Source organism: Zalophus californianus, chromosome 1, assembly GCF_009762305.2.
Source record: "Zalophus californianus isolate mZalCal1 chromosome 1, mZalCal1.pri.v2, whole genome shotgun sequence".
Taxonomy (NCBI): domain Eukaryota; kingdom Metazoa; phylum Chordata; class Mammalia; order Carnivora; family Otariidae; genus Zalophus; species Zalophus californianus.
Window position 1 is genome coordinate 31,145,958 of NC_045595.1, and position 15,618 is coordinate 31,161,575.

At 40.0% G+C, this 15,618-nt stretch overlaps 1 protein-coding gene across 3 annotated transcripts in view; it reads left to right on the plus strand.

Moving 5' to 3' along the window:
* SYNPR (synaptoporin) overlaps positions 1-15,618 on the plus strand; it is a 308,866-nt gene that overhangs the window by 183,080 nt on the left and 110,168 nt on the right. For all 3 annotated transcript variants that reach the window (XM_027586730.2, XM_027586731.2, XM_027586732.2), the window contains one exon: positions 973-1,097. In XM_027586730.2, coding sequence (XP_027442531.1) covers positions 973-1,097 — 125 coding nt within the window. The remainder of the gene's footprint in view (positions 1-972; positions 1,098-15,618) is intronic.

Below are 15,618 nucleotides of genomic sequence, written 5' to 3' on the forward strand. Positions count from 1 at the left end.
TGTGCAAAGTGAGCTAGTGTTCCTAATGGGACCCCAAACTACCTCAAGAACCTGAATTCCAAAATGAAAATAAAATAAATGGGAGTATTACAACTTGGGTTAGTGTTAAGTGCACTTGACTGACTTTCTTTGGAAATGAGCAGGAAATACTTTTGAATGTAGCCAAACTAAGCCAACAAAGTTTAGCATTTGCTTCCCATCTTACACCATCCTTGGTCTCCCAGATATATCTTCTTTCTTAAAGCCTTCCCTGATTTCCTGCTCCTCATTTTCAGTACCTAATTCCCACGGACCCATGTTCTACACCAGGATAGACTATGACATTAGTTGGTAACCAGTTGAACCTTTTAATAGTTGACAAAGAGCAACTAATACAGAGATGTAACAACTGGGGAGGCTTTGAGGCTGACATATACTGAAATCAGATGCTCTGAAGTAGAGCCTTTTAGATACTCATCTACTCTCCCAAAGCTCTTTAGCTCTCAAATTCTGACTATGCCTTTAAAAAAAAAAAAAAACTATATTACTCCAAAAGATAAAACATGTTTATTGCAGAAGACACAGATAAACCAGAAGAAGAAAGCAAGGAGACACCTCAAATTCTTCCCACCTGGAGACATCCGTCATTAATCCCTTAGTGTGTAACTTTCCAGATGTTTTTATATGAGATCGTATCTCTACCTTCTGAGGCATGACAGCTCTTTACACAGTCAAACACAGATATTTTGTCCTTGTGTTCAGTTTTCCTCCAAGCAGAGTTACCCCAGCTTGCCGGACTATTTTTTCAGAGACCACCTCTACCGTCCCCATCATCCTCCTGACTTTCATCTTCCTTCCTGAACCAAATATGATGCCACATTTCAGAAGAAACATAACCTCTCTCAACCCAGACACTAAACTCCTATTTATATATTTCATTAGATTAGCATGATTCTAATGACTCTCTTCTTGGTTTTTTTTTGTTCTCCACAGCTTTTTGCAATCTTTGCATTTGCAACATGTGGTGGCTATTCTGGAGGCCTGCGGCTGAGTGTGGACTGTGTCAACAAGACGGAAAGTAACCTCAGCATTGACATAGCATTTGCCTACCCATTCAGGTAGGAAATGGCTGTTCATGCTCACAGAGAGGGCATTTCTTTCTTATTTTAGAGGAGGGGGAGGGACAGAGGGAAAGGGAGGGAGAGAATCTTAAGCAAGCTCCACACCCAACGTGAAGCCTAATGCTGGGCTCGATCTCACAACCGTAAGATCATGACCTGAGCCAAAATCAAGAGTCTGACAATTAACCGACTGGGCCACCCAGGTGCTCCTACCTGGTTTTTTTTTAATATTTTTATTTATTTGACAGAGACAGAGAGAGTACAAGCAGGGGGAGCAGCAGAGGGAGAAGCAGACTCCCCGCTGAGCAGGGAGTCTGATGGGGACTTGATCCCAGGACTCTGGGATCATGACCTGAGCTGAAGGTAGACACTTAACTGACTGAGCCACCCAGGCATACCTGGTATTATTTTTTAAAACAACTTCCAGCACGATGTTTGGCACCTCATTAATCTACTCTCTTGTTCACTTCAATTAAACATTTATTGAGTAATCACCTTGTGCCAGACATGGTGCTGGCTCTGGGATTACAGAGAAAAGTAGAAATTGACCCCTGAAAACTTTTCTTAAATAGGAAAGTACAATATTTTCCAAAATCTTTCCCATGGAGCCCTAGATATTTAATGTTTAATGAAGAAAAGAAGGAAGGAGGGAGAGAAGAGGTGAGGGATAATTTAAAAATTATATGGTCAAATAAATTTAAGAAATACTTCTTAGCACTCTGCTTTTCTAATGCACATTTTGAATCACCAAGAGAAATACACTGTTTCTCAAATATGTTTGACCGCAGACACATTTCCTCACTGAGCATCTCAGAGGATCTGTACATCATGGAACACATCCTTATTATATTGATTTAGTGAACTTTCCCTAGTCCAAAACAAAAGTGCCTCAGCTCATAGCCAGTGAATCATGGGAAGTGGCATTTATACCAATATACTGAATGGTTTTTGAGAGTAGAACTGATAAAAGTTGCAAACACCTCTGCTCAAGTAGATACTCTATAAACTAAGAGAGTGCAAAACTCAGTAATATTGAGCATAGAATCCCTGGTAATTTGGTAATAAAAGCTACCTGCATGAGTAGAAATGAGGCTGATGGGGCTGGAGGGAGGGGTGCTTGACACTTCTAAAGTTCTGGATGCATTCCTTGGCTTTAATGGAGAATGGCCAAGCCAATGCACACTCGCTGATCAATATGTGGGATCTAGGATAGGAGATAAGAACTACCAATGGCTGGGATCTAGCACAGGAGATAAATGTTAATGGCTGGGCAGCAGGGGTAGGATGCTTAGTAACATTATTCATGAAATTGTAAGGTCTGCATTACCTTCACAATGACTTCCTACCAAAAGATTGGTAGCAACAGATGACTTGAAGGTCAGTCCATTAAGATTTGAAGAACAAGTCACTAAACATTGAGCACAGGTCTCTCTTTCTCTCAAACTGGAAGAGAGTAATCAAGAGACCTGTTTAGACAGGAAAACAATGCCTGTTTTGTTTTGTTTTGTTTTTGGTGGAGAACAGAGTAATATTTAATTTCATGCAATCCTTGGCTAAGTGTACAATTTGAAAGACACTTCAAGCAAACAGTTTCTGGTATTGGGCTTAATTTTCTTCCCAAGACATATTACCCAATAAAAGGCAGCTGAAGAAATTGGACACAAATGTTTATTGTCATCTATGAGGACAGTGGCCCAGTTCTTTGAAATATTTTTAGTTGGGTTCTGAGACAAAGATAATCCACCGTTATTTTTTCAGTAGCAGACACTTGTCTTCCAAACACTACCTTGCTCAGAAGTTCTGTACCTAGAACAGATGGGAGTCCCTGAGAAAGCTGAATCCAGTGAAGAAAGAGGCTTGAAGCACAGAGCTGGTCTTCTTTCGCCCTCTCCCTGCCACACACATCGCCCACTCCCTGCTGCAGCACCTCCAGTATCTTCTTAGAACCCTATGTCTCCTATAAGCACTTTAAAAACCACTGTTCTAGAAGAAAACAAGAAAGCTTTTGGCATTCTGCTTACCGCATCTGTAAAACACTTAGTGTCTATTATTCAGGAATCGAGATCAGCCCACTCATCCCACAGAATGTCTTGCCCTTGTGTCCCATCAGTGTCCATCTAAGAGATATGGTATGGACCATTCCAAAGAGGCTCTGTTTTTACTAGAGTTGCAGTTTCATTTGTACATTTGGATAATTCAAAATGGTGTGCCATTATCTTCTTAGGGAAGCTGTCAATGGTAAGTGACCACATCTAGAATTTATAGAGATTATTTTGATGTCATTTGTTTCAGAAGAAGTTAGGTTAGCAAGAGGCTAGTGATGTAAATCATTCAAAAGGTTATTTTATCCCAAAACATTACAAGCCAATGCCAATGATTTGATCATAATCTTAGAAATAAAAGAAGAGCATTCATCAGCTTCTAACTATTTAGTTTACTGCGCACACAAGGAAGACAATAAACTCTACTGCCAAGTCTGTAAATGACAGAGCAAAGGAAACTACTTAACCTCCTTATCAGATTATCAGGTGTGGGATAAAGTCAATTTAGAAAATGCTATATAATTTACAAAATATTCGTGTGCTGCTTCTGATAAATACGCCAAAGTGTGTAGCTCCTTTATATCACTGTATGTATATTTTTTGACCCAGAAGGAATTTACATTCAGCAATATATTCTTTTTACTATGGGCATAAAACATTTGTCTTCTGACCTTCCTTTTGACTCCTGATTAAAATGAGCAAGAAATATTTAGCTGTTTTCTCATCTACTATATGTGCTAATTTGGTTTAAAAAAAACTTATTTGATAATTTGGAGGGCTCTGGATTCAAAATTTTTAGCCCTTTATACACAGAAGTGTGAAGTAGAGTTTTTTATTGTAAGGAATTTAATTTTTATAGAAAGTGTACTCAAAGAATGCCAACTAACACTCTGCATGGATACTCAATGAATGTCAAATGGAAAATAAAGGTTAGAATAGAGAGTTTGGGGGCTAGGAGAACACAGATTTTCATGGCAAAGATTAGTTCTGATGGGTCCAAGTGATGAATGAATAAATATGCAAATACATATTGCAAGTCTGCTATAAGCCTACCAAATACTGTCCTAGCCACCTTCATGTATATTATGTGATAATTACACCAACCCAGTGAAGTGGGTTACTATTACTCTGATTGAAAAGACCGAGTGGAGAGAAATTTGGTCAACATCACGTAGAAAATCAATTCTAAACTTTTGGATTTCATATATGCTACTAATTTGAATAAAAACTAAAGAAAACAATGTTCAGACTGTTTGAAGCATGGTGAGTCAGAGCAAAAAAATATGATAGCGAAAAGTGACAAAGGTAGAAAGGCAGTTCTTTGCAAAATTTTAGAGGACCTGGAATTTCTACGGGATTGAATAGAAGGACTTAAAGATGATGAAAAGAGAATAATAGGGAAAACCATTTTGAAGCAGAGAATATAGATTTGGATTTGATCATGCAGAGTTTGAGGTGTTTTCTGTTAGGAAGGTTTGTGCTAAACCCACGTAAGAACAGAGAGGCGAAGCCTAAATGAAGTTCAAAAGAGTTGTCTTCGAATGGAGCCCTGGGTGTTATGCACAAACAATGAATCATGGAACACTACATCAAAAACGAATGATGTAGTGTATGGTGATTAACATAACATAATAAAATAAACTTAATTACCTTAAAAAAAAAAAAAGAGTTGTCTTCATGCAATGAAAAGGATGTCCCGGAAGAAGAGAGGTCACCCAGAGAAATGCAAGACAGAAGCACAGGGCTCACCTATAGGAGTTGCCTGCACTTACTACAAATGAAGGATGAAAGGAATGACTGAGGAAACCGAGAAGAGCCAAGTGGAGAAGAAGAGGTGGGACAACGAGCAAAGTGTAGGCTTCCCAGCAGGTAAGAACCTCTCCTGTGTGCTACCGGTCAGCCTGGGTAGTGCCACTCAGTACTTCAAAGAATAAAGAAGTAAAAACTATGAAAAGACCAGTGGATATAACTGATGGTGGTTTTTAAGGACTTCTTAGTGGGAAAGAAAGCATACCAGACTGTTGGAGAACAAGAAGGAGGAGCTTTCCCTCAGACAAGTAGAGTGCAAAATTCCAAGGATTCTAACTGTCTTACCTTAAGCCTGCGTAAGATGAGGTTTACGGAGAACATTCACCTCCTGCTTTTTGAAAGTAATTAGCTCATTTTTTTTTTAAAGGTTTTATTTATTTATTTGAGAGAGAGAGAATGAGAGACACAGAGCATGAGAGGGAAGAGGGTCAGAGGGAGAAGCAGACTCCCCGCTGAGCAGGGAGCCCGATGTGGGACTCGATCCCGGCACTCCAGGATCATGACCTTGAGCTGAAGGCAGTTGCTCAACCAACTGAGCCACCCAGGCGCCCAGTAATTAGCTCATTTGATGATGTGGTGATAAACTTCCCACTTTGGCTAAACAATAGTAAAGTTTCCAGTGTGTAAGAATCTTCCATCATTTGAATATTAAAGAATATATTAAAGAATACAAGAAGGTTTAAAATGAAAAATAAATTATTGCCACTTACATGTCTTGAGACCCCCCAGCAAAATTTAAAAATATTAGATTTGCTGTCAATTTCAAGCATTATTGTAGATTGAGGAGTACTAATCACTGCCTTAGATAATTAACAAGATTGCCCTTGATTAATTTATGCTAAAGAAATAACCAGAGATACAGAGAAGGAAGGGTGTAAGAAGGTATTTATTGTTGAATTGTTTTAAGTTCTTCAAAATTAGAAACAACTTATGTACCTCCAAATAGGGAATCAGTTAAATAAATTGTGGTACATCCATAAAATGAAAGGCTAGGCAGCCATTAAAAGTCATTTTCTCAAATAACATTTAAAGATATTGGAAATTCTCTGGGCATTGTATAAAGTGACTAACCAGAAAACAAAACTATATATATGTAATGATTCTAATTTTGTTTTATTTTATAGTAGCTGGCTGTGACCGATACTGCCATGCCCATATCTCCTAGTTCCTCACCATTCATGCCTACACCTTTCACTGCAAGCTTTTATGGCTGTTAGAAGTCTTTCTGTGGCCACAGGAACTTGCTTGGTCAGTATGCAGGGCAGGCCAGAAATGCTGGGGAGTTGCTGTCTCCTGGAGCAGCCCTCATCCAATAATAAATGTAAGTTGGAGGATAAATATCCCAACTTCCTCCCATCTCTTGGGGTACAACGCTAAAGCATGTTCCATACCATCTCCGAGAGGTAGCCAGCAGGATAGTTCTGCCCACAGTGAAAATCTGTTAACACAGCTTTTATTACCTACTTTCCCATTCTTGTCTCAATTCTCCACTGCCTTATTGGTGTTTTCAGAGATGAAGCCTCCAAAAACAGTTGGCATTCATGTCGTGATCTCGGGGCCTGCTTTGGGGTAGTTCAACCTAAGTATTGGTTGAATTATAAACATTAAAGAAGATGGATGGATGGATAAAGATAAACCCCTATTTCCTCTCATTCTAAATTCATCTTGTATAATGTTGATCATGTGAAAACCATGGTTAAAAATCAGTACCTTCAGTTCAGAACATCTCCCTTTATGGTTTCTAGTTCAGGTTTCATATATGAAGCAACAGTTGGTTTTCTCTATTCATGGTATCTTAGCATAATGGTGGGTCTCTTCCTTTGGAAGTCATACTAGCATGTACTTCAACCTCAGTTTCTGAAAAATAGAAGATTGCTTAGATTTTGGAAGTGATCCATGGTACCTCCAAAATAAATTTTGTATAAAACATAGTCTATACTTTGTCAGTCCATCCCAAATATATTCTCTAAATTTTGTGGTTAACCACACTTCTTTTCTCATGGGATACCCAAATAACAAAAATTAAATCATATTTATGAAGATTATGTCATGATCATTGCATCAAATTGTTAATTTATTTCTCTATGGTGAAATTATGAATGAATCAAATATTCTTTTTATACTTTCTACATTTTCCAGATTTTCTATAATAAGATTTTATGACTTTTTATACTGTTAATCTACTGAAACAACATAGTATAGCTTGAACTATAAAGATGGACTGCCTGGGTTCAAATCCCCACTTTGATACTTACTAGCTGTGTTTTATTGAGAAAGTTGCCTACATCTTTGTTTTATCTGTAAAACAGAGACAGTGTTATGTATTTCACAGTAGTATTGTATTAAGTGAATCATATATGGGAAATGCTTAAAACAAGGCCTGGCATTCAATAAGTTCTCTTTTAGTATAATATTTCTACTTCCATTATCAAGAAAGGAATTAAAAATAGAGAGCTCAAAAAGATGATTATTCTGGTTAATTAGCAAAAATACCCCCAACAAAATGACCCCTTTATTATGTTATATTTTACCCAGAATGGTAGCTTCCCCAACTCTCTCTCTCCCATATGCAAACATTACAAAGTGCATACATATTTAACTGTCTCACATTTCTTAACTTGTTTTTGGCTCTTATCTTTAATGCTTATTTAGGTTGTCCTTGAAGGTATCATCAGGTTTGTATTTTTTCTCATTAAACTAACGAGAGAATGAAATCCTCCCAACATGACAGAATGGAGACTGTTCAGTAGTGTTAACATAGTACTCCCGGGGTTGTGTGGCCTGAGTGGGGTGGGGGAATGAGATTCTGAGTTTGTTCCTCATGATTTTTTTTTATTTTACATTTTTTTAATTTTATTATGTTATGTTAATCACCATACATTACATCATTAGTTTGTGATGTAGTGTTCCGTGATTCATTGTTTGCACATAATACCCGAGCACTGGGTGTTATGTTCCTCATGATTCTTGAAATGGAATTTGAGAAGGGGTCTTCCGTATTTAGGGAAAGGCAAGCTGGGGTGTTCAGCTGGGCACTGGCTGCATAAGCCCTGTTCTGCCCTTTATAACCATAGCCACTTGGTCTGATTCTGCCACTCCTGTTTGAAATGGTGCAGGTGCATGTTGATGCCAGGAAATCTGTGGAGTTTGGGCCATTACCTAGTAATGCTAGCTCTGTTGGGGGAAAAGCATTCTTTCTCTAAGATCCATACCCTAGAGCAGTGATGATAAACTGTTCTTTTTTACCATAAGGGCCAATTTGGGGAAAATAAAAATGTTAAGGGCTGCAATGTTTTATTCCTTGTGTTCAGGAAATGCTGCATTTGCAATTACATTTAAGCATTTGTTTATTGTTTCTCATTACCGAAGGGTTTCACTCTTTTTGGCTAATGTTTCAGAAACTTTATAACTACAGTATCTCATCATAATGTTGTGCATTAAAATAAGTTTTGTGTGTGATGAGACCTGGTGGTATTATGGGGCAGGGAGGGCTGAGAAGATTTGAGGGTGGTGTAGCCAAAGTGTTAATGGTGTATCTTTCGCCAAACATCTGGCTTCAAATCCAACCTCTGCCACCTAGCGGATGGACAAGTTATAATCTCCCTGGGCCTAGGTTTCATTATTGTGAGAAGGAAATAATAGTACTTTCCTCTTAGCATGGTTGTGACCTTTCAGTTAAGTCATACAAGTTATTTGTGTAACACAGAGTTTGGCACACATGAAGAGTTCATTGAATTGTAGTGTCCTTGTTGTGGATATGATTAATTTTTTTTAAGAGATTTATTTATTTATTTATTTGAGAGGGAGAGCGAGAGAGAGAGTGCATGCACAAGTGGGGGTAGAGGCAGAGGGAGAGAGAAAATCCTCAAGCAGGCTTTCTGCTGAGAATAGACCCCTGATGAAGGGCTCAACCTTAGGACCCTGAGATCGTGACCTGAGCTGAAATCAAGAGTCAGTCACTTAACTGGTTGAGCCACCCAGATGCCCTTGATTAATAGAATGTAATGCAAGGAACTGGCACCAGAGCATAGCTGTGGACCAAGAATAAGGACAGCCGTGTTTGGAGATTCCTGCAGTGAAGACAAGAACTGTCATTTGTAGGGAGTGTCTGCAGAGATCACAGAAAACATGTACAGTGGCTACTGGCATAGAATGAGTTAAATGAAAAAATTAGTGAATGACAAATAGCTCCATCCCACCCCACTGTGTAGATTGGAACACTTATGTTGCAACACTTCCCCAAAAGATGAGTGGTGGTGGGGACTTAGGAGGATGCCTTAGTTGGATTCTCACAGAGACACACCCTGACACAAGGATTTGTAGTTGTCTGGGCAGGTGATCCCTGACAGCACCAGTAAGGCATGGGGAAAGGGAAGAAAACCAATAAAGAGTAGATTAATGAGCAAGGTACCACCATGATCAATTGGGGCAACTGAGACTTCTAGGAAAACACAGATAGTATGCTTCAGAGTAATTCTATCAGGCAAGTGATGAAGCTGGGATAATTATCTACCAACTCCTATTGGCTATATTGGTCAAAAACTACTACTGCAGCTTCTGTTAACTCCCTGGCACTGCATGCAGACCAAGCATACACTTGCAGCCCAACAAAGCCTTCAAGTAGAGATCTCAGATGCTTGCATTCGAAAACCATTAGAGAAACCCAGAGAGATGTGGATGGGTGACTGATGGCCTCTAATAGGGTGGGGAGATTCTTTAATCATCTTTCCTACATCTGTGAATGACCCCATGTTATATCATATAGTCATTTTCTCAATAAATATTTATTAAGCACCTACATGTACAAGGCCCTGAACTGTGGAGGTACATAGTGAAGTGGACATAGCCCCTTCCCTCTTAAAATTTACAATTATACAGTGATGGGAGGAAGACATTAAAGACGTGGACAAAGAATACACACACACACACACACACACACACACACACACAGAAAGAGAGAGAGTAGTGGTAATTTCCAAGAAGAAGGTGAACATTGCATAGAGAGAATGATATATATAACACCTATATAGAGAGAATGATCCAGAAGACCCTCCCTGAAGAGATAGCATTTAAGCTGCTAAAAAGAGAAGAGGAAAGAATGTTCTAAGCCAATGGAACAGGATGGACAATGCTGACAGGAAATTAAGAAGATAAAGGAGATTGCAGGAGGAGCTGTGTTGGGGGATTAGCTGGTTGGGGGAACCTCCCTGAGAAGTGACATTGGAGTGCAGATCTGCAAGAATTGAGAGAGGGAGAGCGAGTGACAGAGCTTGCCTCAAAGCCCCAAGGGGCATATTCCTGGGGAGAAGGAGGAGCAAGTGTAGAGGCCTGATGTCTGAGTTTGGGGAGGGTCTGAAGATCAGCAAGGAGACCAGCCTTGCTGGGTTGGAATGAGGCTGAGGGAGGGAGGCAGGAGATGAACTTGAAGAAGCAGACAGAAGCTGGATCACATAGGGTCTCATGGGATAATAGGAGGAATCTGGATATTATACAGGGTGAGATGGGAAGTCTTTGGAGGTTTTGAGCAGCAGAATCATGCAACTTTATGTTTTTGAAAGATCTTGCTTGTGGCTATAAAATAGATAGTCTTAAGGGGGCATGGGGCAGTAGTGGAGTCAGGGAGGCCAGTTAAGAGACAGTTGCAGCCATCCAGGGGAGGGTTGGTGGTGGCTTAGACAGGGGTGGAGGTGGTCAGAGAGTGCTGTGTGGTATGTAGCATTTCATATTCACACCGTCATCCATGCCTCACCTCCTATGGGAATTTTCATCTACAACCCAACCCTGTTGGTCATCTTTTCCTAGTTTTCTCCGTCACTTTTGCCAGTGATGTTAGGTAGTACTTGGTCAGCATGGAGGCCAACTTTGGCTTATAGGCACCTCTTAGTGCCATGAGTTTTTCAACACTGCGTGAGGACGTCAACCAGAATGGTCACACACACGTAGGCAACCAGCTGACCTAATTTAAATGGAAACTTACAGGATTCCATTGAGATGTGTTTGCACCCACATTTTGGAAAGCCATAAGAAATTTATGAAGTGGACAATAATTCTGCTGGTTGTAAACAAGTCATTGCCAGTATCAGTCAAGGTCCAGTCAGAAAAAGAGAGCTCATCCCTGATGGCTCAATTTTTAAAAAGGTAAGATAGGAAACTAGGTAGACAGGGGTTGCATGATGGGAAGGGGGACCAAGAGGCAATCCAGAGGTTAGTACCTGTGCGAAGACACCCCTGCCCCTAGGGCTAGAACAGGAGATGGCAAAGTAAGGCTCTTGAGCCAAATCCAGCCAGCCCACTGCCTTTTTCGCATGGTGTATGAGCTGAGAATGGTTTATATATTTTTTAATGATTACATTATGTAAGTACCTACAAAATATCCTCAGTTTTGCATATTGGCAGGTGTTTACTGACCCCCCCACCCCCGAGCAAGAGGAAGGAGCATGAAACATAAAAGAGATGCAGCCACCGTGAGAGATGCTGCCCAAAGCAGCAAGAGAAAGAGAGGGAGAGATACCCTGGCTTCTCCCTTACTTCCACCCTCTAGTCTCCCACTGGAGCTTCCCAATGGTTGAACCTAACTGGAAGCCAGTTGGTAAGGAAATCAAGCCCCCGAAATGCAGAAAAGAACATGGAAGGAGAAGGGAACTGAGAACAAACAGGCAATGACCAGCACAGAGTTCCCATTTGAACCTGTTTTCCTTATCTATAAAATGAGAAAATTGAATTGAAATTTTCTTTTTTTTTTAAAGATTTTATTTATTTGACAGAGAGAGAGAAATGAAGAGCACAAGCAGGGGGAGCAGCAGGCAGAAGGAGAGGGAGAAGCAGGCTCCCCGCTGAACAGGGATCCTGATGCAGGGCTTGATGCCAGGACACTGAGATCATGACCTGAACCGAGGGCAGACACTTAACTGACTGAGCCACCCAGGCGGCCTCTGAGTTGAAGAGAGAATTAGACCCCTGATTCTATGAAGATGGAAATACATTGCTTTCCTTCTTAGGGCAACAGTTGTACTTGATCTTGGCCAGGAACCCTGATCATGCCACTGACACTGCTTCAGAGAGAGCAGAAGGAAATAGGAAGATTCAATGAAATTACTTTATACAAGTCTCTTTCTTTCAGCTTGACAGGGCTTGCCTGATATTTGTTCTATTTAGGTAAAATCTGAACAGGCTTTTCAAGACCAGGATTGGGGGGCACTTATTGAGAATGATTGTAGGTTATGTGATCAAAGCTGTTGTTTCTGTGGAGCTCCCCGAGGGAGTTGACAAGTGGCAGAGATTAAATTAGCATATGCTGAGTGAGCCTTTTATGTCGTTCTTGGTCTGTGTGTAATTTTACAGAACAGGCATGAGGGAGTGTGGTGAGCAGAACTCATTACCTGGGAGAAGCTCTACACCTTGAAAGGATGCAAGCATTGCTTTTCTTCAGAGTTATAAAAATAAGTTCTAGTTCTTTCTTTTGTCTGTTTTCCTTCCTAGAATTAGAGAGACAGAGAGACAGAGGCAGAGACCAAGTTGCCTAGAAAAGAGCAAAGGAATTCGGCTATAGAAACAGCTAGGAATGTCTGAAGGAAACATCCCACTCATCTATCTATATGTCCCATCCCTTGAAAATGTTAGGTGCCTGTTCCAAGGTCCCATTAACCTCCATCTCTGCTTCCTTCTTTTCTGGAAACAGAGAAATGTTAGAACATTCTCTGCATCCGCTGAAGCTATCAAGCTGATGGCCAGAAGTCACACAATAGACTTTATGAGGTCAAGCTGCTGTCAGTTGAGTGGTGGGGGACCTGTGTTCCCTCTCCTTTCCCAGCCCCACCTATCCCGGAAAGAATGGCATTCTGTGAGCCATGAAATGAATTGAATTGTCAGGGGGCCACAAGGTCAAAGAGGAGGCAAGTGCTCAAGCTGCCTGCTTGCCAGATGCTCTGCAGTCCGAACAGGAAGGTAAAAGCCTCAGGGCTGAGTGTGTGTAACAGTGATGACAACTGTAAGGCTGAGATTCACATTCCTGGTTCCCCTTCTAGGACCCAGCTATGGGAGTGCAGAGCCAAGACATGACTCAGGACTTGAGAATCGCTCCTGGTGTGAGGTTCTGGGACCCCCTACCTGTGTCTGTATCATGTAGAAAGCTTGGTAAAAATAGAGATTCCAAGATCTTGCTGCAGACCAACCTACTCAGCATTACTGCCAGGTGGGCCCACGTGATTCTTAGACACACAGAAGGTAGAGAATTGGGGACCTAGGAAGAAATAAGTAGAGCTTCAATTTGCAATTGCCTGATATTTTGCATTTTAACATTGATGGGTTTTTCTTAAAAATATTTGAGATTACACTTTAGTTTAAGCAAACACTTGCCTTATTTGTCATACTTAGCGTGATAAAATAGAAAAAGAAAGTTACCATGAATAAGCAAATGGATATTTCTACTTTTTGTTATTTCCAAATTTGACAAAGAAGCAAATAGTAATTTAAACTGTGTAGTAATGGGCAAACTGTAGCAATTTCACTGTCACCCCATTATGTGCTTTTGACCATGTCCCCCCTCAGTCCCTGCCAAAAAAGACTGAAGCGCAAGTTGCCTCTCCCCACTAGACCAAGTGGAAATGAGGGTAGAAATCAGAAAGTAGGATGGATGTGTTAATTTTTTCATCTTATATATATATGTGTGTGTGTATGTGTGTGTGTGTGTGTGTGTGTGTGTGTGTATAATTATTGGTATGGACATTATTCCCTGGATTGTCAAACAACACTGTTAACGAAAGCTGAGCCGGAGTATTTTTATTCCCCTTTTTACAGATCAGCATGTAGAGACTTAAATCTTTTTCAAGATCATGCAGCTAGTAAATGCCAAACCTGGAAACCTGTCTAAATCTTTTGATGCCCATGAGTGTTTTAACAGAGTTATTTACAGCCACCCTAAACTCTCAACATCTCTATGAGACAATGACTCTGAACTTCACTTGACAGGTGCAAAAACAGGCTCACTGAGGTTGAATGACTTGCCCAAGGTCATACAGCTGATAAGTGGGATTTGAATATCTAGGTTTGGCTTACCTCAAAGACTCTTCACCGTTGCACTGTAAGGAACAGTAGTGATGTCCTTAGGTTGACAAACCCCCACAATCACAGTGACTCCTTCCCTCCTTGCCAGATCTATAGCCGGTTTCCCACAGACAGGCAAGCTGGGCAGGCAAGAGGGATTTAGGGAATGGTTCTCAGAGACATTGTATTCCTTGGGACTCAGAATTACTGGCATTTGCCTTCCAGTTGATTTCCCACGTCCAGGAATAAACCGTGAAGGAAAATAACTCCAGGCTGGCACTGTAATGATCACCCTTTTTTCCTTTTTTACAGCTGACTAGAATCTGAAATAAATGAGCTGTTGCTGATACAGTTTGTAGAACTTTTCACTTTTTATTTTGAAAGATTCTGTGCTGAAGTAGTAGCTGTCACTTGGAGGCTAGGTGTTACGGAGTCAAATAAATGACACGGTTTTCTAACAAAGTTATTCCAGAGGGTTTAGTGCTATGGCAGATCCTCATGTCCCTGCAAAAAAGTGGATTTGGAAGGAAGCAGGAGTTGGTGAGCTGAGAGTTCCCAGCTACTAATCAGGGAGCCTGAACATCTTTGATTACAATGAAGGATTTGTAGTTGTAATGTTCCTTAAGCCCAGCACTGAGATATCAGAAATAAGTGGAAAGTGCAGAGAATCACTTGCAGAGTTGGGACTTCTTCTGAGATGCACTTGATTAGCTCTTGGAATCTTTAAAAATTAGCTGAGAATTATGTTCAACAGCCTCCACATTCATACTTTAGTTTAGCATACCTACCAAGGGTTTCATTTTTCCATCCTTTCTTCCTCTGTCTTACATCCCATCATCCAAAACCATCTCATTTTCTGTTGTTTATAACTACATTTTAAAATATCTTTTACTTTATTAGAAAAGGAACACATTTTATTTTCTGTCCTGAAAAATCCCACTGTTCAGAAGTGAATGAAGTAGAATATCAGAATCTCCTTTAATGTAACTTCTCAGAGGTAATCACTATCAAGAGTTCTGATGGATAGCATTTCAAGCTTTTTCTTTGCATGCACTCATTTTTTATGCAGGTTAATTCTAAGTGTAAATATTATTTTGCAAATTAATTCTTATTTCTTTTCATTGCTTTTTTAATTCCATGTCAGCCCTTATGGGTCTACCACATTCTTTGGCCTCATTGTTATACCATAATTTATTGCACAACTATACTAAAATTTATTAAGTCAATCACCTACTGATGGATATTTAGGCTGTTCCAGTTTTTCACAATTATAAATAATGCTACATTTTATGACTTCATGTGTAAGGTAAGTTCCTGGGGCAAAGGTATACAAACCTTAATTTTTTATAGATTTTGTGAAATGCCTCTTCAGTAAAGAATTTATATGCCCACCAAGAAGATATGAAGGTGCCTGGTTCTTCACATTCTTCCCAATATGGAATACAATAAATGCACTTCTTTAATCATTGGAGAAGATAAACACATTGTTATATAACTATTAGACATTTATATTCCTGGCAAAATTTTTGGAGAATGCCATGTCCATCTTTCTTTACACCTGACCCCTGGCAAAAATATCTTATCACTTGCCCCATCCTAGTTGCTTCATTAAATCGGCATTCTTC